Here is a 24,358-nt window from a genome sequence, read left to right on the forward strand (position 1 = left end):
CCTACAAAAACTCATTTCAGGGAGGTTTAAAACTCATTTCGGGAGGCGACGCTTCGTGCCGGTGCCTACCAAATACCCCCCCCCCCCACAATAAAATGCAGCCTTACCAGTGCCAATTAAATACAGCTACACTAGTGCCCAGTAAAATGCAGCCTTACCAGTGCCCATGAATGCAGCCTGATCAAATAGAGGCTGGGCTGGTGATCCTGAGGTCTGGCTGCTGTAGCTGGTTTGCTGGTCCTGGGGTCTGGCTGCTGGGGCCAAGGGCCTGGCTGCTGGGGCCAAGGGTCTGGCTGCTGGAGCTGGGCTGCTGGTCCCGGGGTCCAGCTGCTGGAGCTGGGCTGCTGGTCCTGGGGTCCGGCTGCTTGAGCTGGGCTGCTGGAGCCTTGGGTCTGTCTGCAACGGGGCTGATAATGCATCCCAGTCAGCAAATTCAGTACAGACCCCTTCTCCCACAGTGCAGACCCTTCTCCCACACTCCTGCAGCGCAGACCCTTCTCCCGCACTTCCGCAGCGCAAACCCTTCTCCCTCAGAGCAGACAGCACAAGGTAGAGGGTAAGTGGGCACAGTACAGGGGCAGGAGGGCACAGAACTGGGGGGGTAAGTGGGCACAAGGATACAGTACAGGGGGGAGCACAGCACAGGGAGGAGAGTAAGTGGGCACAGTACAGGGGGCAGGAGTGTACAGCACATGAGGGAGCAGTAGGGCACAGAACAGGGGGGTAAGTGGGCACAGTACGGGGGCAGGAGGGTACAGTACAGGGGAAGCAGGATGGCACAGCACAGGGAGGAGGGTAAGTGGTCACAGTACAGGGGGAAGGAGGGCAGGGCACAGGAGAGGGCAAAGTACAGGGGGCAGGAGGGCACCGCACAGGGGGCGGGCAAGTGGGCATAGTACGGGGGCAGGAGGGTACAGAACAGGGGGAGCAGGAGGGCACAGCATAGGGAGGCCACAGCACAGGGTGAGAGTAAGTGGGCACAGTACAGGGGGTAGGAGGACACAGAACAGGTGGGAGGATAAAAGGGCACAGTACAGGGGGCAGGAGGGAACAGCACAGTGGGAGGGTGAGTGGGCACAGTACAGAGGGCAGGAGGGCACAGCACGGGGGAGGGTAAGTGGGCACAGCACAGGGGGAGGGTAAGTGGGCACAGTACCGGAGCAGGAGGGTACAATACAGGGGGTAAGTGGGCACAGGACAAGAGAGTAAAGTAAAAGGAGGGAGCAGGAGGGCACAGCACAGAGGGAGGGAAGAAAAGTGGGCAAGGTGCAGGTGGAGCAGAAGGAAAGAAGGATACCTTTTACATCAGAGTACCCCCCCAGAGACCCCCTGAGATCATAGAGACCTCCTATAGCAGCACCAACTGCCCTCTTTAAGATCTCCGTTTATATTGCCTTACCGGCAGGAATCTGGTATCACTGCTAGGAAGGTGTGAGAGCCGAAGTTGAGGGGCAGAGCTGAGAGGTATATACATTGGCAGATGCAGCACCAAGGCGGGCGGGGAGATAGGCACTGAACGGAGGAACCAGAGATTGATGGATCAGCTAAGAATCCTCCTTGAGTGGAGTGCAGTGCCGGAATTTCGGGACTTGGTCCGACACTGGCTTCATCCCCCGATGGGTCAGCGGGGCAGACGGGAGAAGTGGAGCAAGGAGGAGGAGCAGCAGCATTAGCAGCTCTCTCTCCTCTCCTAATTGTGAGGGGAGGATGTGTCAGCGCTGGCTCTGAGCGGCTCTCCCTGGCTGTGATCCGGAGCCATCAGTGAGCTCCGATCACCCGATAAACAGCCCGCTATCTCTCCATGTAGTGGTGAGCGTGACTGTTGTATAACAGATATGCTGCTTCCAGAACCCAACCTTTTCCTTTTACCCATTAACTTGAGACCACACCAGGTTGGAGTAACAAAGGCCAGAGCAGCCTACTTTATTTTAAAAACCAATAAACAAATAAATTCAAATAAAGCTCTGCAATAAAAACTATGAAATATCAAAATATAAAACTTCTGTTAGCAACAACTATCTGGCATTGGTCTGTGCAGGCAATTTGTAAAACTTCTGAACAAATAACAATCTGGCACTGCCAGGGGCGTAACTATAGGGGGTGCAGCAGTTGCGACCGCAACCGGGCCCTGTGATGCAGGGGGCCCATGCAGCCCCCTCTACATATGGCTGGCAGCAGCATAGGCAGCTAGGGGTACCAGTGCACCATGTACATGGGTGGCTGGAGGTGGAGGGTGACTAGCAAACCTCCATGCTCGACTATCGCACTGGCTGCTCTTTAGTTGTGCATTCCCCACGTGTCCTCAGCCGGCTCCTCAGAGTACCCCTCTCCTGCTCCATGCATTGCCGCTCAGTCCGATGTCTGTTCTCCCCAGCCAGAGTCCCCCCCCACCCCGAGTCCGGCCCACACTGCACTGCATACTTCTCCCGGGTAAACAAACTTTAAGCACACAGATGCAGTGCAGCCCTATGAGAGCCGGCTCCCCGGAGGACATTGCAGGCTTGTCTGCCAGCCCCCCCTCCTCCCCCGTCATACACAGATGATGAAAGGTGTTTCTGGGAGATATGCTGATCGCCCGTCCAGCACACTGTATGGAGCCCAGGCCAACATGGATGAGTGCGCGGCCTACAGCTTGGTCATGGTGAGTGAGAGGGCCCCATCCCCCACACACCATTACATAACCCCTCCATCTCCCCCTGGGGACAGGGACCCCTTCTCACGTGGGGACAGGGACCCCCACCTCCCCTGGGGACAGGGACCCCTTCTCACCTGGGGGCAGTAACTTCATCTGCCCTGGAGAAAAGGACCTCATCTCTTCTGGGGACCGGGACCCCATCCTGCCTAGGGACAGTCCCCCAATGGGGCACCTAAAAAAAAAAAATAATAATAAAAAAAAACAACTACTGATGCCAGTGGTGAAACTACAGGGCTCACAAAGGTCATACCCGTGACCACGCCCTGGAGTTCCACCGCCGGACTCGGAGGGAAGGGCCCTGGCTGGGGTTCAGGGGGGCCCTTCATGGTTTCTTGCATCGGGGCCCTGAAGGTTCTAGTTCCACTGGGCACTGCGGTCCCCCTCCAAGTGTAAAAATAAGCCTCAAGCCGACAAGCAGGCTCAAAGACAAACACTGTCCGCAGTGCCCCATAACACTTTCCGTCTAACCTTAGTTATCCGGAAACCACCAACAGGACCCATCCAGCGATAGTTCCCGAACTTTTCTTCTGCCATATCTCCTTCCCCTGCACAGGCCAACACCCGCCTCCTCCAAGACATCCACTTGTCCAGAACCTGTCATGATGAAATAAACAACAACCTACCATATTCACAACACACAAAGGTATAAATAAAGGGAGGGTGGGTGACAACTTTTCCCCAGGCTGTCTGTTAGCTCCCAGCATGCACCAAATGATTTGACCCAGTGCACAAAGCAAGGTCCATAAGGACATGGATGAGCAAGTTTGGGGTGGAGGAACTTGACTGGCCTGCACAGAGTCCTGAACTCGACCCGATAGAACAGCTTTGGGATGAATTAGAGTGGAGACTGCAAGCCATGCCTAATGTGCAACATCAGTGCCCGACCTCACAAATGCATTTCTGGAAGAATGGTCAAACATTCCCATAGACACAATCCTAATCCTTGTGGACCCCCTTTCCAGAAGAGTTGAAGCTTCAAAGGGTGGGCCAACTCAATATTTAACTCTACGTCTAAAACTGGGATGCCATTAAAGTTCATGTGCATATAAAGACTGGTGTCCCAATACTTTTGGTAATATAGTGTAAATCAAAGCCTGTAGTCACTTAGCCCAAAGATGAGTATAGAACATGTGCAAATAAATGTAAATATACGCAATGGCCAGATATGCTTCAGAATGTTGAACCTAGTATAGGAATAAGCAGTAGCTCACTGGTATTGGTATTTGTGGGGTTTTAAGCGGCAACCAATAAAGAGCGTCACGGAGCTGCAGCCGCAGGCTGTGAGCGCAGGACGGCATGACAGATGCTTTGGATGCACTGTCGCCGTTTTTAGGAAATAAGGTTCCGCCGCTTTAAGAGTGTGGCGGGCGGGGTGGTGGGCGGAGCCAAGATTTAGGAATCACGAGGCAGAGAGGAAGACAGGGTCAGTGTAGAGTGGAAGAGGAAGCGATTCCCACCCACCCTCCCCTTTTTGTTATGGGTTTTTGGATTGGCAGTGTTCTGGGGGGTAGTTGAGAAGGTGAAGTGGTACAGGTGGAGAATAGGTGGTATCCATCCATGGTGATGGGGGTGGTTGGATTGGTACTTCACGGTTACATGGGGTTAACCGGAAGAGTAAAATTGGTAGGTCACTGCATTGGTTGGGATAGCCTCCGAGACAGGGGATTCCGTCTGGAGGTCAAGAGGTTAAAAGGTAATGTGCAGTGACCAGTAGGGTCGATTATATGCTATGACCCAGGATACAGTTTACAAGTTATGGTTATTTATTGAAGGTTATATTTGTTATATATATATTAGTTAAATAAATCAAGGCCTGTTGGCCCTTTACTCCAAACTCAGTCTGGTCTGGTTAATGGGGGGAGTTGGGTTTGGAGAGTTGGGATAGATTGATATGGTTAAATTATTATGCAAAAGAAGGTCAGACAATACAGAGGTCAAGTCTTTCACTATTCTTTTTATTTGTCCAAATTTGAAGATGTATTTGAGGAATTGCTCATATTTACTTCCTTGAATTCTGTGACACATAATCACTATGCCCTGTGACCATGCACTTCTGTGTCACATATTTCACATAGTCTGCCATCTAAACTATAGAGACGCTGAGAGGAAGAGTTTCAGGAATCACTGCTTGCAGGCAGCAACGTACCATGGGATTTTTAGAGCTTAGAACTTTAAAAGTGGATGTACACCCACTCTCATCCTTTCTAAACTACTGCCATAGTGGTTATCTATAAGGATATACATGCCTCCTGCATGTATCATTACCTGTCAAATGTCTCCCCTCTGTCTGTTATGAGACCTGAAAAACTGCAGATTCTGTGGGTGTCCAGAGCTCAGTGGGTGGAGTCAGTAGACTCCCCGCCCATCTCAACAATCCCCTTGCCAACATGCATTTTCTCCTGTGTATTTCTTACACTGAACTTCTGCTATGATCACTAACATCCAGTAAAGACCCAGCAAAAGTCATCACATGACTTCAGCATGCCCAATCATGCTGAGGTGTGGAGCAGACAATCCTGTGGGAGCTGGAGAAGAAAGGAGGGGGGTTGGAAAGTACACAGAATGCCTCTCTCAGGCTCATGCATGGGATATGCATGTCACAGCAAGGGGGAAGAACTGACTCCTATTTTTCTCTGTCTCAGTTTTTATCTTACTGAAAAAAGATAAGAGGATTGCTCAGAGTTGGATTAACTCTTCGTGGCAAGACAGACCGCAGATGACATGAAAAATATACTGTACAAGGTGCAAGCCTTAATTAAAAAAAAAAAATGTGAGTTTACATTCGCTTTAAAGTAAACAGCTGAGGGGAAGCTGCAAACCATAAAGGGAATCCAGGAAGTTGTGGAAGGAGATGGAAAGCAGACAGGCAGCACTCACAACATGAATGGAGATTTTTCAAAGCTTACATTGAATTGTCAAAAATAACTATCAGATGTATTGTAATTAAATCATGAATCTGGATGTTATAACATGAATGTGTACACTGTGCCTAAATAGCTACTACACATTAACATATTTTCATCTCACCGGCTTTTAATTACAGATGTTGCAGATTTATTTCCATTTCTGTATGATTGCACAGCCTCAGTCGTGGCTTTATCAAGAAGAATCCTTAAATAATTGTTTACATCCTCCAAGATTTCTGCCTTCACACCCTAGAAAACAGAGGTTTCATATTCTGTTAAAGGCCAATTCAAACATCTTAATTTTAAACCCTTTTAAACCCTTTAAAGTGGATTTGAACGCAAAAAGTGAAGATTTTTGAAGGTAGGCTATAGCGAAAAATTATGCCGCGTACACAAGACCGGACTTTCCGGCAGACTAGCTCCAAAGGGATTAGTCCGTCGGACAATCCGATGGTGTGTGCTCTAATCCGATCGTTTTTCAAAAAAAAATAAAAAATCAGACGGACCTAGAAATAGAACATGTTTCAAATCTATCCCACGGACTCAATTCTGACAGACTAAAAATCGGGAAAAAACTGTTTGTCTGTGTGCTGGTCCGACGGACCAAAATATGACGCAAAGGGAAGCTATTGGCTATCGAACTTCCTTGTTAAGTCCTATTTACGTCATCACGTTCAAAACGAACGGACTTAGTCTGTTCATGTGTGGGCAAGTCCGTTCGTTCAGAAAGTCCACCAGAACTCCGCCAAAAGTCAGTCGGGAAGACCGTCCAACCTAGTCTGCCAAAAAGACCAGTGTACGCCGCATTAGAAACGTTAATTGTGCCTAAGCACTACCCTTAAAAAAAAAAAAAAAAAAGGCATTTCTGCTACGCGAGATCTAGAGTACTGGTTCATGCTAGTCTTAGGAGATTTGAAGTGAGATTTGTCACTGCTGTGCTGCTCACTGTTTTTTTTTCTGGAGGCCCTGACATGAGGAAGTGAAAGCCTTGCCGCTACACAGGAACAGATTGTCAACATTTCATATTTCTGATATATGCCTGCTGTACCAGTTACCTGTATGAAAAAGTAGCCTTCTTTCTTAGTAGTGCTTCCGTAGTTTGAAATCCCTGGTGTTCCTGCCAATCTCTCTGCTTTGCCATTAAAAACTGAACACAATAGGCATAAGAGCACAGCGTGGTCAGTTTTATAGCTGCCTTCTCTCCTCCAGTGACCAGACTTGTCCTGACATCCCCCTTCCTCTTCCCAGCCTTTCAGTTGAAAGATCAGTGTACTGCTTTATCTCCTCCCCCAGGTCTTTGAGTTCGAATGTAGCTGAGAACAGAGGGTACAGTGGGGAAAATAAATATTTGATCCCTTGCAGATTCTGTAAGTTTGCCCACTTACAAAGAAATTAAGGGTCTATAATTTTTATCATAGGGGTATTTTAAATAAAGAGAGCCAATATCAACCCAAAATCCAGAAAAAAAAAAACACATGATCTAAATGTTATATTATAAATTGAGTTGTAGTTCAGTGAGTAAAATAAGCATTTTGACCCCCTACCAACCAACAATTATTTGGGCTCCCACAGACTGGCTACAGTATGTGCTTATGTGGTACACAGATTAGTCCTGTAAATTTAGGAAGTTGCTCCTAATGACAATTTGTTATATGTATAAATGACACCTGTCCACAGAATCTCTTTCTTCCATTCAAACCTCACCATCATGGACAAGACCAAAAAGCTGTCAAAGGACATCGAGGACAAGATTGTAGACCTGCACAAGGCTGGAATGGGCTACAAGACCACCAGCAAGAAGCTTGGCGAGAAGGAGACAACTGTTGGAGTGATTATTTACAAATGGAAGAAATACAAAATAACCATCCATTGCCCTAGGTCTGGAGCTCCATACAAGTGTAGCAAGGTTCCAGACATCCAAAGGCCTATTTGTGACCTCCAGAGTCAGGGATAGGCGACATCCATCTTTGTAGAGTGGGTTACAAGGCATGGTGGATATGATGCAAGATGGAGTGATGGGCACCAGACACCTTTTGAAAGCAAAAGAGATTTAATGTCTTTTAACAAAACTGTGGGAGGGTGGGTTAGAGCCAGGACACCCTTAAAAGCAGAAGAAAACCTATCCATAAAACAGTTTCATTTTCCGGCAGTCAGCACATTGACTCAAAACGTGAACAATTAACTGAAGGTGAACAAGAACCTTTTTCTACAGTACCTGGAACGTTTCCCGATTCCTCTATGGTACTGGAAAAGTGTGAATTCGTCAATGTCCTTCCCGACTCAGTAACCAGGCACTTCTCAGGATGCCACTTGCTGGCCCTGCTCCGAAGAGTCCTCCCCCGGTCACTTCCACGAGCTGTGGTGTCCCCCCAAGCCGAGAGCACACCCGGACACTTTGAATCTTCCCTCAGTTACTGCGCCTCGTAACAGCCGGCTCCGAGACTCGGGAACAAACGGATCCCTACCCCAGACCAGGCAGGTCTATCAGGGGCCACTGACAGGAACATGCTGCGGGATGTCGAACACTCCGTGACCGGGAGCCCTCACGGGCTACCCCGGTCCTGGAACCAGAAAAGACCACATGGGTCTCACGAACAACTCCGGAACCCCGAACACGTGACCCACACCTGCTTAAGTACCCCCTCCCAGACTCTTCAGCAGGCCCGGCACTCCCGCTGATTGGCTCCGAGAGGGCCATACCCAAACATCCAACCAGGCCTGGTTCTAGCCGGTCATGTGCATCTCACCGTTCACATGACCAGGCAGAACTTCAAACATGGCCTGGCCAGACTGGTGTTAAGGCCTACCTACACAATTAACCCTCAGCACCTTAGGGTCCTGAGGCAAAAACTAAATTTACAATGTATGTGACATTTGATCCCAAATGTCATCCACTATATCTGTCTCTTCCCAAACTTTGCATAACTTACTGACTGCATGCCTAGCTTGTAAAGTCAAATGAATGGCTGTCTCATATTTCCTTTAATGAAATCCTGACATAACTGCCTCAAAGGCTGCCACCTCTTTGGTCAAAGGAGCTTGCCCCTGTTCCTGAGCAGAAAGGCCTACTTTCTGCATGCCAATTTAATCAGCCAGGTGAATGAATAAAAAATTACTCAAGAACCTGACGGCGAAATTAAAAGATTGTCCACTTTCCTCACATCTTTGACCTTTGCATGTACGCTGTTAGCAACTTGTCCATGTGTAAGGACCTGAAGTCTTCCTGCTGTGCACTCAGTGACTCCATGTGAATGTTTGGAGGGACTGCACCCAGGTTTTCCTAGAAACTGGATACAACTTTATAATTGAGCTTTGGAGATGGACATAGTATCACTATTTTTGTTAAGACACAAAATGGATCTTTGCAAGAAAGTGCTGCAATCCCCAACATCCTTCTGTCTGAAGCAACTGCTTTTAGAGGAACTAGGTTTACTACTAGAAACCACAATGGAAATTAAGCTATTGGAGCAATGGATGCCTGTACTGGTGCTTTCAGAACAAAGCCTAAGTCCTGTGAAGGGAACAAGAAATTTCCTTTGTGGTCGTATATGGATTGCGGCCTGCATGAAGCATTTGTTCAATGGCATTGTATGCCAGACCATCCTCAAGTGCTGATTGTAAAAATGTCTAGAGCTGGGGACACAGAAAAGAAAAAAACTTTGCTACGCAAACAGAACAAACTTCCTTCATATCCTATGAAGCGTTCATGATCTTGTGGTCTTCACCAAGGTCTGAACCACCAGCAGGTGGAAAGCACTTATACGGCCTAAACATGTTCTGTCCAAATCTTCAGAAGAATTTTCATAATCAAGGACACTGGAGGAAGAGAAACACCAACGGTAAAAAAAAACCATGGCACTGTGAATCCACCTATCGCTTCACCTTTTTACCTGGTTACAAACACCGGAAGCTGTGTCTTCTCCATAGAGCCAAGACTAGTTGAAGTGCTCATTGTTGGAAAAAAATGTGCCTAACTGTTTCGTTAGTGGCTCCTGCTTCCTCAGTAAGAAGACTGCCGTTAACTGCCTGTAAGTTGTTGTCGGTCATCAACTTCACTCCCTTGAAGGAAGATGCTGAAAGGCTTGCAATGCTAGAAAGTATTGCCTTAAATTTAAGACAGTCAGAATATCTGCATTCCACTAGGCTCCAATGGCCTTGCACTAGTCTCCTCAGACTGGAGGCAGAGTGGCATCAGATGTCAGATTTATTCAATTTCCTGGGCTGCGAGGCATACCGCAAAAGAGGCACACTGGTGTCCAAAAACTCCAGCAGACACAGACCTTCTGATCCATAGATAGTCCATCCTATTGACTGAGGAAAGCAAATTGTAGAGCCCCCATGTGCCACCTGGCCCAAGGCAGCACTGGAAGGACTGCTGTAAAAGTGTCCCAATGGTGACAATGCAATCCCTTGCTGATATAAATGCCATCTCCATGACTCTTTTTACGCAGATTTTAATTTTGCTAATTTTGCAGTCAGACTGTCTAAATCCCGGGAACACAGCAGGGAAGCAAATGGCAACAACTCTTTACCTAACAGGAGAAAACTGGCAGGACTGCAGAGAGAGGAGAGAATCTAGTTCCTTTGCCGGCTCTAAGACTGTTTAAGCTGCTGCTTGGTGACTGGCGATCACTACCCCAAGCTGCCCCCTCTCCATGCCCTCTGTGACATCATCCACCGCCACTCTCAGATGGAAGACAAAGCCAGGAGAGCAATGCGGCACACTGCCTATACAAGACAAGAGAATCCCCAATGGTGACATTGCAGAGCTTACTAATACTATAACTGTGGAATAATTGTGCTAAGCAACATTGCCCATGGTCCGGCACAAAGGACACCCAATTTTTAAGAGGGTTTACCATCCAACATTCAGGGTCTTCCAACTGGCTGAACATGAAGGGGTGGGTTCGACAGGGGGATATCCTTACAGCAAACAAAGTACTTATCAACTGCAATCCACAAGTGGCCTGGAGCAAGACCAAAAAAAAAAAAAAACCCTGAATACATCAGTGGGGGAGGGGCTGTCTTATTTAGCTATGAAGAGGTGGTCCTGTGAGCTCCAGAGGATGCGTTAACCCATTGTGTGCTGACGTGAGGTGGGCCAGGAAAATAATTTTACCCACTGTATGTTTCTTTTTTTAGAGTCGGCTGTCTTGAAAAAGCAATCATAGTGGCAAACTAGCAGCTGGACTGCTTCTACAAGCAGCGGAAAAAGGACATCCCTCCCTTCCTGACGCTTTTCACGGCTTGATCCACTCTCTGCTATGACCTGAAGCAATGACCTGTCCTCGCTTTCAGTTTACCCAGATGTCAACAGAGCAATTTAAAAAAAGCAAAATCAATCTAAAAACACAGATCTTGGTGTTTTGAATGCTTTTAAGGGCAAAAGTACCTGTCACAAGGATGTTTACGTTCCTTGTATCAGCAATAAAAGTGATAAAAAAAAAAAAAAAAAAGAAGAAGAACCAATAGTATAAAAGTAAAATAAATAATAATAATAAAAAAAAAAAAAGAAGTTTAAAGTGCCCCGTCGCCACATACAAAGGCGAACACATGCATCAGTCCCACATGCATGCAAACAGCAAATGTCCCACACTTGTGAGGTATCACTGCAAACATCAGATCATGAGCAGGAATTCTAGCACTAGACCCAGTGGCATAGTTGTAGAGGTCACAGGTGTAGCAATTGCTGCTGGGGGGGAAGTGCGACTCGTAGAGAGTGGTTGTCTTATCAAACTCCCCATCATGCATTGGCAAAAAAGCAAACACACTCAGCAAGGTGAAAGCAAAGGAGGGAGAGGTGTCTTCCTGAGTGCTGTGCTCTCTGCCTCCCACTACAGTGCAGTACCCAGCTGTGTGAGTGAAGGTACTGTACTGCTGATTTTTTTGAAAGGCTGTCTATTGTGTGTGATTACATGTGTGTGTTTGTTTTTATATCTCTGTATGTGTGCAGAGCATTCCACCCATCACATAACACACTGCAGAGTATTCTATCCATCCCACGACATTGCAGAGTATTTCACCCAGTGGCGGAACTACCAGGGTCACAAAGGTTGCACTTGTGACCAGACCCTGGTGTTTCACTACTGTAGCAAGCTCCAAGATGGCAGGAAGGGGTCCCACCGCAGAACATGGAAAAAGGGTCCCACTGCGGGGTTGTGATAAAGGACCCCATGACATGAGAATGGGCCCGGGCTTGGAGGGAAGGGCTTTGGGACCAGCGAATCATGGGGCCCCTCAAGTTTTTTTCACTGGAGCCCTAGAAATGCCTCTGACTAAACCTCCTCGGTAAAATGTACATCATTTATCGCAGTTGCACAGGCATGCGCAATTTTAAAGCGGGACATATTTGATATTTACTCAGCGTAACATCATTTTTTATATTTCTATTTTACAAAAAAATTGGATTATGTATTGTATTTTTTTGCATTAAAAATTTATATTTTCCCAAAAATTTGCATTTTAAAAACCACTGTGCATATCCTGTGTGACATTAAAAAAATTGCAAAACCCACCAATTTATTCTCAAGGGCCTCTGCTTAAAATAAAATGTTTGGGGGTTCTAATACTGATTGTTATATGTAAACAAAAAGTGCCAGGATAGGCCTGGTCTAGAAGTGTTGTTTTACAAGCTGAGGGTTTAACAGCTTGCCGACCAGTGCACAACGATGTACGTCAGCACAATGGCATGGCTGGGCAAATGGGCGTACCTTTAAGACATGGCTTAGTGGGGGCATGCATGCCCGCCACGTACTCCATTAGTGTGCCCATGGGTCCCGCGGACTCGATGTCCACCGGGGGCCCGCAATCGTGACACGGAGCGGCAGAACGGGGAGATGCCCATGTAAACATGACATTTCCCTGTTCTGCCTAGCAACATGACCAGGATCTACTATCATTGGGAGCAGTGATTTCTGTCTTGATGTAGTGCGCCCATCCCCCCCCCCAGTTAGAATCACTCCCTAGGACACACTTAACCCCTTGATCGCCCCCTAGTGTTTAACCCTTTCCCTGACAGTGTCATTTACAAAGTAGTCAGTGCATTGTTATAGCACTGATCGTTGTATAAATGTCACTGGTCCCAAAATAGTGTCAAAAGTGTCCGATGTGTCCGCCGCAATGTCGCAGTCACTATAAAAAATAAAATAATAAATCGCAGATCTCCAGCATTACTAATAAAAAATAAGAAGAAGAAAAATGCCATAAATCTATCCCCTATTTTGTAGATGCTATAACTTTGGCGTAAACCAATCAATATATGTTTATTGCAATTTTTTTTACCAAAAATATGTAGAAGAATACTATGTAGAAGAATACATATCGGCCTTAACTGGGAAAGAAATTTTGTTTTTTATATATTTTTTGGAGATATTTATTATATATTGGAAATGTTTTACTGTGTAGCAGAAAGTAAAAAATATATTTAAAAAAAAAAAAATGGTCACTCTTTTTTGTGTAGAGGCGGCTCCTGAAGAGCATGCGCTATGCGGTTTTTTTCAAAGTTAAAATTGCCTAAACTGCAGTTTGGTTTGGGTACAATTATCTAAATTAGTTTTCAGCATCAGTCTGACTGGACTGTAAAATGTTCAGCCTGGCCACAGGGGGCACTGTCTTCTGGCAGGCATGAAACTATGGTCTGGTTAGGCGCTTAAGTTGCTCTCTCTTGGAGACCGCCCAGTGGGAGTGGCACTCTCACTGTGCTTTCTGGGTGAGGGTATTTAAAATGCGGACGTCACGTGGTTCGGGGTTCCGGTCCAGAATGATGTACTGACTTCATGGTCCTGGTCCTCCTGACCAGCCCCCAGGAAGGCTATGGCCTGGGGTGCTGATCCACCCGATTTTGATGTCTCGGGCTGGCTAACTAAAGAAGGATTCTGAGGTGGTTGGGTGCCGTCTCTGTTTTGGGAGAGACCCAGAGACTTCAAGCATTCCAGGGGAGGACTCTTCAGAAGAAGACCACGTATGGGTTGGTTTCTTAGTAAGAGACTGGAAGGGCTGAAGTACCCGAGAGAATCCGGTCTTGTGGATATCGCCGAGCTGGCTGAAAGATCCAGGTATCCTACAAGTGTTTTCAAGCTTAAGTTTCCCTACGTGTTCTACAACAACGTCTGTGGCAGAGACATTATCTTGTACATTCTACAACAACGTCTGTGGCAGAGACTTGTTCCTGAGTAAGCACCTTGTTGGTTGCTAGGCCTTGTGAGAGAGGGACTGTCCAACTTGAGTGATCATCCAGTTGCGAATGGCTATTCTCTGGATGTAGTCAAAGTACGCAAGTTCTTTGACACTAAGAGTACCTGAATTCCCTTTCCAACCCTCTGATGCCAATTTAAGAGACTGTTCATAGTTTATGTTTTGCAAATAAAATCCATTCAAGTGGATCTGTTGTTGGTCTCTCAAGTTACTGGGCCATTACCATGGGACATCCCTAGATGTGCAACGAGGAAGACAGAAGGTAGCGGTGAGCCCAAATCTAACCAGCAGTTCATTCGGGGGTTAGTGCTACATTTGCTTATAGCGCAAAAAATAAAAACCGCAGAGGTGATCAAATACCACCAAAAGAAAGCTCTATTTGTGGGAAAAAAAGAACGTCAATTTTGTTTTGGTGCAACGCTGCACGACCGTGCAATTGCCAGTTAAAGCAACGCAGTGCCGTATCGCAAAAAGTACTCTGGTCAGGAAGGGGGTAAATATTTTTCTGGGGCTGAAGTGGTTAAATATACTTAAGCCTGTAAACTCTGAAGAGCAGGGCCAATTAAAGCTTGTATTTAAACTACAAATTCTCCCTTTATTTTATAAAGCTCTGCATGGCACTATATACTGTAAATCCATAATAATAATATAATAATAATAATAATGTGGAAAATCTGACATATTAGACCTCAGGCAATGCTGATGACTTTGCCAGCAAAACTTCCATAGCTCTGTTCCTCTAAGGCAGTGTTTCTCAACCCTCCTAGTGCCGTGACTCCTTGATAAAAATTTCCCAAGTTGCGGGGACCCCTAACAGTAAAATTATTTTTGTATCGTGGGTTGTCAGTACCCAAGGCAAGACAAGTAATTTGGGCCCCTAACCCACTGAACATTTAGCGCTCCCCGAGTCCCTTCCACTCGTACAGTGTTAAAACCCCTCATGGTTTTACATTTTACGATGTACCACTCCCTCGATTTGTTATGCTTTCTTTCCCTTTTATCTCTCTCTATCCTAATTTCTTGCTTTTTCCCCCCACCCTCTCTGTAGACGTCTCTTGTATTCGCTTATTCTTTCTCTCCCTTTTTCTTTGTTCCTCCCCCTCTTTTCCTCTCCCTTAGATGTATTCTCTATTTTTATTCCTTCTCTTACTCCTTGGTGGGGGAGTGGGGTGAGTGGCAGGGAGTTGGGATGAGTGGCAGTGCTGGTGGGGGGGTGGGATCAGTGGCAGTGCTGGGGGGAGTTCTGATCAGCCAACTTAGGTGCTATTGAGCAAGGTCATCTGAGAGCTGTAGTGGGGACTTTTAACGGCAACCATAATCACAGGTAGTGTTACTCACTGTGTCTCCGACTTTGTGGTGTCTCGTAGCAGTGACACCTATGCCAAAATCAGAAGACAGGGCATCCTCCAGCCCCTCCCACTTCACTCTCCTCACCAGTCAGCTGACCTCTAGTCTCTGCTCCCCAGACATGCCGTGAACTGAATGGGGGTTTTTAACCACTTGCCGACCAGCCACCATCTTTATACTGCGGCAGGTCGGCATGATCCCATGAGCCGTCGTAGCTGTACTTCGGCTCCTTTAAGCAGGATAGCAGACGAGCACCCGCTGCACTGCGAGTGTGCCGATGACTGCTGGCCACGCGCGATCGCGGGCATGAGAGCCAGAACGGGGACGTGTGTGTGTAAACACACAAATCCTTGTTCTGTGAGGAGAGGAGAGGTAGATCGTGAATTCCTACTAGCTAGGAACAATGATCTTGTCTCCTCTAGTTAGTCCTCTCACCGCCATTACTAGTAAAAACAATAATAATAAAAATGGTATAAAAGTTTCCCCTATTTTGTAGACACTATAACTTTTGCGCAAACCAATCAATATACACTTGGAAATTGAGAAAAAAATAAATGGGATATTTATTATAGCAAAAAGTACAAAACATTGTGTTTTTTTTTTCAAAATTGTCGCTCTTTTTTTTTTGTTTATAGCGCAAAAAATAAAAAGGATGATCAAATACCACCAAAAGAAAACTATTTGTGGAAAAAATGGACGTCAATTTTGTTTGGGTACAGCATCGCAAGACCGTGCAATTGTCAGTTAAAGCGACGCCGTGCCGTATCACAAAAAATGGCCTGGTCAGTGAGCAGCCAAATCTTCCGGGACTAAAATCATAAAAAAAAAAAAAAAAAAATTATTTTTATTAAATTTTTTCCCAAAATTTCCAAAAATAAAAAATGCCTGTAAGCGAAACACGGCTTAAAGCAAGTGTAGAAGTGTTTGGCTTTTGAAAGGCCTGTAAACTCAGCTTCTGAACCTATTTTTTGCGTTCCAAAAAAAAGCCTCTAAACTTAACTGCCTAGAAACTACTGTAAACGACCCTGTGTACATATACAGTTAAGTTAACAGAGGAGAGTTCAAGAGCAGTTGAAAAAAATGCCCAAACTGCTCCTAAACTTCTGTTTAGCAGCAGCAGTGTACATGAGGCATAACAGGCTAATAAGTAAGCATTTGCTTACTTGTCTGTAAGCTGCTGGAAAATACAGGAGGAGTTGTGTTTCTGGCTCCAAGCCGCATTAGAAAGGGTTTATGAGTGACACCAATTCCAGTGCTATAACTCTGCCGGCGTAGTGTCATATCTTTCTCCCCATCATAGAATGCTCCGGAAGTGACGTGGGCAGAAATTTTGCAGTGCGCATGTGCGATGCATTCCAAACACTTGCGCCAATGCAGACCACAGAAACAGCCAGATAATTCCCTCCCCGAGCCATGGTTACCTGCTCTCTCTCCGATCCATCTAAAGTTTAACGTCACTTCCATGACATTATCTGACAGTCTCACTGAACTGCATTGCCGCAAATCCTTTGGAACACATGGCGCAAGTGTTTGGAACACATTGCGCATGTGCACTGCGAAATTTCTGGCCACAGCGTCACTTCTGGAGCATTCTGCGATTGGGGAGCAAAATATGACACTACACCAGCCCTCATTTTCTATTCAAGCACAGCCAGTCATAATGCTGCGACCATGCTTTGTGACTGGCAAAGCAGAGGGAAATGGTGAAAGCAATACACCGGGACTGGTGTCTTTCACAGACACCTTTCTGATGAGTGATGGAGTGGGAAGCATGATGTTGCATTACGTTGCACTGCAGAAAATGCATATTGAACTGCGATGCACACATTTCTGTTTGTCATGGTGCCCAATGCAGTGGTTTGCATTATTGGGGAGGATAAATTGACACCAACCATGTATAAAAAAGTTAACCAAATACATTTTGCCAACTTACCTCCATGTGTTTTCTCCATTCAATAAGACTGTCAATGTGATCAGATGCACCACCTTTAGTAATAAAAACAGCAGTCAGAACTGGAATGCATGTATGCTGAATTTCTGTGCAATTATAGGTTACAGTTTGCTGTGGAAGGGACTAGGAGAGGATGCCCACATCCCTAATTGACAGAATATCAGAAAAAAATTCTGGTGGGACTTTAACGGGGTATAGACTCCAAAAAAAAAAAAAAAAAGTAAAAGTAGTATAAACGTACAAGATCTGTTATAACAATACAAAGAATGATGTAGAGTTAAAACATTAATATATTGATGCGGTTACAATGAATACATAACACATAACAAATAAAATGAAAATAACCACAATTAACGGTTAGTAGTGAAACCAGAATCAGGATGGACTCCAACGCGTTTTGAAAGGACTGCATAATTCTTCTTCTTCAGGGATAAGTAGTTCTATAATATACAGTAGTATCACATGAATAAGAGATCATATCCTCAATAGCCACAGCATTTAAAACTAAGGAAAAGAGCCACCATGAGACAGCAAAAGGCCAAAGGATTGTGGGAATGAGTGGGGTATACAGCTTCCCAATGTTGGGAGCATGAAATTATCCAAAATGTCTTGGTATGCTGATGCCTTGAGAGTGGTCTTCCCTGGAACTAAGAGGCCAAGCCCAACCCCTGAAAAACAACCCCCCGCCATATAATTCTAACCAGTACACAAAGCAAGGTCCATAAAAGACATGGATGAGCAGGTTTGGGGTGGAGGAACTTGACACTGTGGAGGCACAGTCCTGACCTCAATCTGATAGAACACCTTTAGGATGAATTACAGCTGAATTAGAGCGGAGACTGCGAGCCAGGCCTTCTTGTCCACATCAGTGCCTGACCTCACAAATGCGCTTCTGGAAGAATGGTCGAACATTCCCATAGACACACTCCTAAACCTTGTGGACAGCTTTCCCAGAAAAGTTGAAGCTGTTATAGCTGCAAAGGGTTGGTCAACTCAATATTGAACCCTACGTATTAAGACTGGGATGCCATCAGAGTTCATGTGCATGTAAAGGCAGGCATCCATAGGCGTGCCTGGGCACACTGTAATCACCCCACACAGTGCCGATTCCCCCTTGCAGTGCTGTCAGATTCCCTCCTCTCCTCTCAGGAGCAGGGAAGGGGCTGGTGACTATTTAATTAATCTTCTATTTCTGAATGAGCACATTGAGTGATCTGTACCAATCACTCCTGTCTTCACTTTTAACTGAAGCATAGTAAACTACAGTATGTTTACTGCAGGTTGCAGAGAACAGAACTGGGGAATCTCTGTCCTCAGTTTTTTTTCTCTGTCCCAAGAAGACCACTGCCTTGCTAAAGAAGCTGAGGGTAAAGGTGATGGACTGGCCAAGCAGGTCTCCAGACCTAAACCCTATTGAGCATCTGTGGGGCATCCTCAAATGGACGGTCTCTAACATTTACCAGCTTCATTATTTCATCATGGAGGAGTAGAAGAGGACTCCAGTGGCAACCTGTGAAGCTCTGGTGAACTCCATGCCCAAGAAGGTTAAGGCAGTGCTGGAATATAATGGTAGCCACACAAAATATGAACACTTTGGGCCCAATTTTGACATTTTCACTTAGGGGTGTACTCACTTTTGTTGCCAGTGCAGACATTAATGGCTGTGTGTTCACTTATTTTGAGGGGACAGCAAATTTACATTGTTATTCAAGCTGTACACTCACTACTTTACATTGTAGCAAAGTGTAATTTCTTCAGTGTTGTCACATGAAAAGATATAATAAAATATTTACAAAAATGTGGAGGGGTGTACTCACTTATATATATATATATATATAGGATCAGCATGTATTGTATAGGAATCACCAGTTAGCGCTCCACCTGTGTTCCAGCTGACCAGAAATTACGTATCTCAAACACAAGCATACAATACATGCTGATCCCTGTCTTCTTTTATGTAAGTGCAATACGACCTTCTTTTTAAATAAATGATTCGAAATACTGGACCATGGAAGTATCCTCTCTATATTGCAACACTGAAGCTTTGAACTCACTATATATATATATATATATATATATATATATATATATATATATATATATATATATCTCTTACCCCGAAGGAGCTGCTGGTAATTATTTGGGCTTGTACTCTGCTTTTGCTCCCCCTTGACACAGTTTTGTAGTCTTATTGATGCGAAACCCAATGGCAACAACCCAACAAGAACATCAAATATTGTATTTTTACTGTTACCTGAGCTCCTCCTACTGTAAAGATAGGAAACAATCTCACACCAACCATGATTTAACCAACCGGTAAATTTTACTGGAAACTGGGTTCAAAATCATAAACACAGTAGTAATAATAATAATAATGGTAATATACAGAGTAGTACAATAATAATGGTGATATACAAGGGCAGAACATTATTATACATGATTTATATATCGCCAACAGTTTACGCAGTGCTTTACAATGTATGGGGGGGGGGGGGGCAAGACAATTACAGTACAGTTCAATACAAAAGGTACAGGAGGGCCCTGCTCGTAGAGCTTGCATTCTAAAGGGAGGGGGTCAGTGGCGGAACTACCGCCATAGCGACCCGTGCGTTCGCTATGGGGCCCACAGCCGAGGAGGGCCTGGTGAGCAGGCAGCGGGTGAGCCTCTGAGCTGTCCGTCTGCTCGGCGTTCGTACAGTCACACTGACTGTACGAGAGGACGCAGCCGTGTGACTCGGCGGGGGAGCTGGGAGGCTGCCATCTGGGAGGCTCGGTGGGTGGGTGGCCAATCAGCGAGTGGCGGAGCAGAGAGATGATATCATCTCTCACCGCCCGGTGCCCGCCCTGCAACCTGGCAGTTCCGCCCTCACTCACTGTGCAGGCAGCAGAGAGATTACATCATCTCTCTGCTGCCTGACTCAGACTGGGAAACAGACGACAATCCCCATTCCCCATCTTAGCAGGAAAGTGACGACAATCCCCATTCCCCACCTTAGCAGGAAAGTGATAATCTGCAACTTGCAGCAGATGTGGCAAGTGGACGATCCGCAATGGGTGGTAGGTGACGTGGCAAGTGGACAGTTTGCAACGTGTGGCAGGTGACATGGCAAGCGGACAATCCACAATGTGTGGCAGGTGATAGTGGACATTTTGCAACGTGTGGCAAGTGACAATCTGCAACTTGTGACAGGTGACGTGGCAAGTGACAATCCGCAACTTGTGGCAGGTGACACACTCAGGGCTCCCACTGATTCTGAATTATGGTGAGTTGAACTATTTCATTTTCTATAACAATGTAATAATAGAAATAATATGTTTAAATCATCCTGATACCATAACACAAATGGTGCCGTGATGATTGAAGCGCCAACATCAGCCATTGTCCCGATAAATTGCCCCCAAAAAACGTATTTTCTGTCAGTGCCCCTCCTGAGACTAGACTCTGGATCCACCCCTGGGTGGGGAGGGGGCCATACAACATTTTGCTATGGGGCCCTGTGATTTCTAGTTACGACCCTGGAGGGGGTGGTACGAAAGGTAATAGCTGCAGAGAATGATTTGTTGGGGGTGGCTCGGGGACAGTTAGGTGGGTGTGGGATAGGCTTCCCTGAATAAATTCGTTTTCAAGGATCTCCTAAAGGTGGACAGCGTAGGGGCTGATCGGACAGACTGAGGCAGGGAGTTCCAGAGGATGGAAGAGGCATATGGGATGACATAGGATGGGAGAACATATAATAATAAGGCAGTCAAACATTCAGACTCAAGGATATATGAAATACTACGTGCGGGCGTGTCTCCAAGTGGGACTGGTGCTCAGGGTAGCAAAACCGCAACACTGGGCACTTTCCCCACTTCCAGTACAGCCACAGAAACCCACACAACTTGTAGTCTGCTATACCACACTGAATATCAATATGTTATGGTACATATGCTCAAGGGCTCCCCCTAGATTACAATACCTCCCCCTGTGCACACTGTAGGATGAAAGGCCTTATACTGGATAAGTCTCTTGTCTTCTTTCTTCAGATAGCTTAATTAACTGCAGCGTTTGTAATCCGATGCGTAAGCAGAGGGCAAAGTAGAGTAAGAATGATGAGTAACTGGAAACTTGGTCTGGTAACCAACTTGTAACTTTCCTCTCCTATGGCAGGTCAACACTTAATAGTTAAAGAAGGCAGGTTTTCGGGCCTAGTTAAGCACGGTCTATCTATGCGAGTCCGCTTGGTGGAACTGCAGATCTCAGCTCACACTCTGGTGTAGTCTGTAACGTGTGGTTTAAGTGTTATATGAATCTTGGGAAAAAGCCCTCTCACCACTTCAGGCCTGGGTAGTTTGACGACTCTGCTACGGTGCTCTCCGTCCTGCTGTCAGCCAGTACCGTCACGCTGTTGCTCCAGCATGCTGAGGTAAAACACTCTCTGGTGGCTATGATTTCGTTATGCCGTGGCTCTTCCATACGCACACCCACAGGTCCCTGCAGGCAGGTCTCACATCCCAGGTAGAAGAGAGAGAAGATGGCAGCACTGGGCTGTTTTATTTCCTACCCAGCATGCAGTTCTGTCACTTAGCCTCATGGGTAGGTAAGGCTTTTCACAAATAAAACTTTAAGTCACAAGAAGTATAAAATGTGCTGGCCACTAGAGAGAGCCAATCATCAATGCCAATCAGTACAGCCTCATCAGCGCTCATCAGAAAAGGAGAAAAAATACTTATTTGCAAAAAATGATTTTCAGTCTTTTTTCAAATGGCAAAAGGCATGAGCAATTCCTATTGTCTGATGCCCCAGACATGCAGTTCTGGGCGCTGGGCAGGTGATTTAAAAAACTGGCTCCTAAAATCTAGGCAAATTTGACAAGCCCTGTATTAACCCCTGCAGCACCAGAAGTTCAGCAGCAGGAAGAGCATCTATGCAGTATCCAGCTGCCTGTTCAATGGCAGACATCCTTTTGTTACAGCTAAGTTAGCTCACTAAAGAAATATAGAATTAATAAAAACCTTTAAAAAGGAGGATATTCCCAGCAAAATTTTATTTTCCAGTATTGTACACCCCCCCCCCCCCCTTACACTATCTAAATAAACCCTTTCACATTTTTTTTTGTTTTGTTTTTTGGTTCCTATATCTTTATTTATAATTTACAGTTCAGCCAGCCCCCATTTTGCCCAAGCAAGAATGACATACAATCCCTTCCCTAACACTAGGGCCATCTTTAATTTTGATTGGGCCCTGGGCAAACATTTTCTTGGGGCCCCCCCTCCATTCTGAGACATACAAAAAATAGCAGGTAGACTCAAAATCAGTTTACTGCAGCAGATCACGCAGTGATTGCAATTGTTTGCCAGAGGTTACAGCCTATCCTTACTGCTCACTGGCTGGTTGCTAGAGGTTACAACACATAATTTATGCTTGCCGATTGGTTGCTAAAGGTTAATGCACATCATTACCACTTACTGATTGGCTGCTAGAGATTAAAGCAGATCACTACTGTTCGCTGATTGGTTGCTACAGGTTAATGCACATCATTACCTCTCACTGAGCAGTGGAGCAATCCTAAATAATTGAGCAAGTAAAGGGGCACATTAATACGCATACTACAGGAGAGTGTCAGAGACTGCAGACATAAGGCAGGAGACAATCAGAGACTGCGGACATACTGCAGGAGACAATCAGAGACTGCGGACATACTGCAGGAGACAATCAGAGACTGCGGACATGCTACAGGTGATGGTCAGAGAACTTTCAGCAACCCACAGCTTGACAGTTGAATAACACAGCTCAGGGTTTAAGCAGTCAGGCATTTTATGGGTGCAAGGACATACCTGGGCAGCCAAACTCACTACATACATTTAGAGGTATGTGGGCGGGCTTCCATTCTTTGATCTCACTACAACAGCCGGGAGCTCCACTGATGCTTTGTAGGGGGGCCCCGTTACCCGTGAATTGGGGCCCCAATGAAGGTTTTGCAGAGTGCACAGAGGACACGGGAGGCTGTATTCCCGCGCTAGCCAGCTGAGAGGGGGCGGGGCCGGGAGCTCCACTGACGCTCTGACCCCGCCCCTGTGCGGCCTGTATGCTGGGAACAGAGCGGCTGTAGTGAGAGGCAGTGATCGGAGTGGGAGCGTCAGTGGAGCTCCCGGCCCTGCCCCCTCTATACTGGCTGGGGAATACAGAGGTCCGGGGGCAGGGCCGGGAGCTCCACTGACGCTCCCACTCCGATCACTGGCTCTCACTACAGCCGCTCTGTTCGGAGCATACAGACTGCACGGGGCGGGGTCAGAGCGTCAGTGGAGCTCCCGGCCCCGCCCCCTCTCAGCTGGCTAGCACGGGAATACAGCCTCCCGTCCCGTGTCCTCTGCGCACTCTGCAAAACCTTCATTGGGGCCCCAATTCGCGGGTAGCAATGCGGGCCCCCCTATAAACATTGGGCCCAGGGCAGGTGCCCCGTTTGCCCTGCGCTAAAGACGGCCCTGCCTAACACCTTTGTGATGAAAAAGCAGAGACTGCGAGCCAGACCTTCTTGTCCACATCAGTGCCTGACCTCACAAATGCGCTTCTATAAGAATGTCTATGGGAATATTTGACCACACTCCTAAACCTTGTGGACAGCCTTCCCAGAAGAGTTGAAGCTGTTATAGCTGCAAAGGGTGGGAAAACTCAATATTGAACTCTACGGACTAAGACTGGATGCATTTAAAGTTCATGTGTGTGTAAAGGCAGGCATCAAATCTTGCAGACTCAACCTGAACATCTCCAAAATATGCCCCTTTCTAACCAATGACACAACGAAGCTCTTAATTCACTCCCTGGTCATGTCTCGCCTCGACTACTGCAACTCCCTCCTCATTGGCTTACCTCTACATAGTCTATCCCCTCTTCAATCCATCATGAATGCTGCTGCCAGACTCATCCACCTTACCAATCGCTCTGTGTCTGCTACTCCTCTCTCCTTCAATCCCTCCATCCAATGAATTAAATTCAAAATACTAACAACTACTTACAAAGCCATCCACAACTCTGCCCCCAGCTACATCCCTGACCTAGTCTCAAAATACCAACCTAATCGTTCTCTTCGTTCTTCTGAAGACCTCCTGCTCTATAACTCCCTCATCACATCCTCCCATGCTCATCTCCAGAACTTTTTCAGAGCCTCTCCAATCTTATGGAACTCCTTACCCCCATCTGTCCAATTATCTCCTACTGCTATTAGCTTTTAGACGATCCCTGAAAACCTTCCTCTTCAGAGAAGCTTTTGTATTACTTGACCCTCC

General features: G+C 46.2%; 1 protein-coding gene across 4 annotated transcripts in view; it reads right to left on the bottom strand.

Moving 5' to 3' along the window:
- The window catches only part of LOC143983798 (sterol O-acyltransferase 2-like), a 247,135-nt gene that overhangs the window by 172,681 nt on the left and 50,096 nt on the right, over positions 1–24,358 (bottom strand). For 3 of the 4 annotated variants that reach the window (XM_077483889.1, XM_077483888.1, XM_077483891.1), the window contains 2 exons: positions 17,075–17,127; positions 5,723–5,850 (listed from right to left, as the gene is read on the bottom strand). In XM_077483889.1, coding sequence (XP_077340015.1) covers positions 5,723–5,850; positions 17,075–17,127 — 181 coding nt within the window. The remainder of the gene's footprint in view (positions 1–5,722; positions 5,851–17,074; positions 17,128–24,358) is intronic. The other variant, XM_077483892.1, reaches the window with a different exon arrangement.

Source organism: Lithobates pipiens, unplaced genomic scaffold (genome assembly GCF_037356315.1).
Source record: "Lithobates pipiens isolate NorthernLeopardFrog02 unplaced genomic scaffold, aLitPip1_a1.2 Scaffold_16, whole genome shotgun sequence".
Lineage (NCBI taxonomy): Eukaryota > Metazoa > Chordata > Amphibia > Anura > Ranidae > Lithobates > Lithobates pipiens.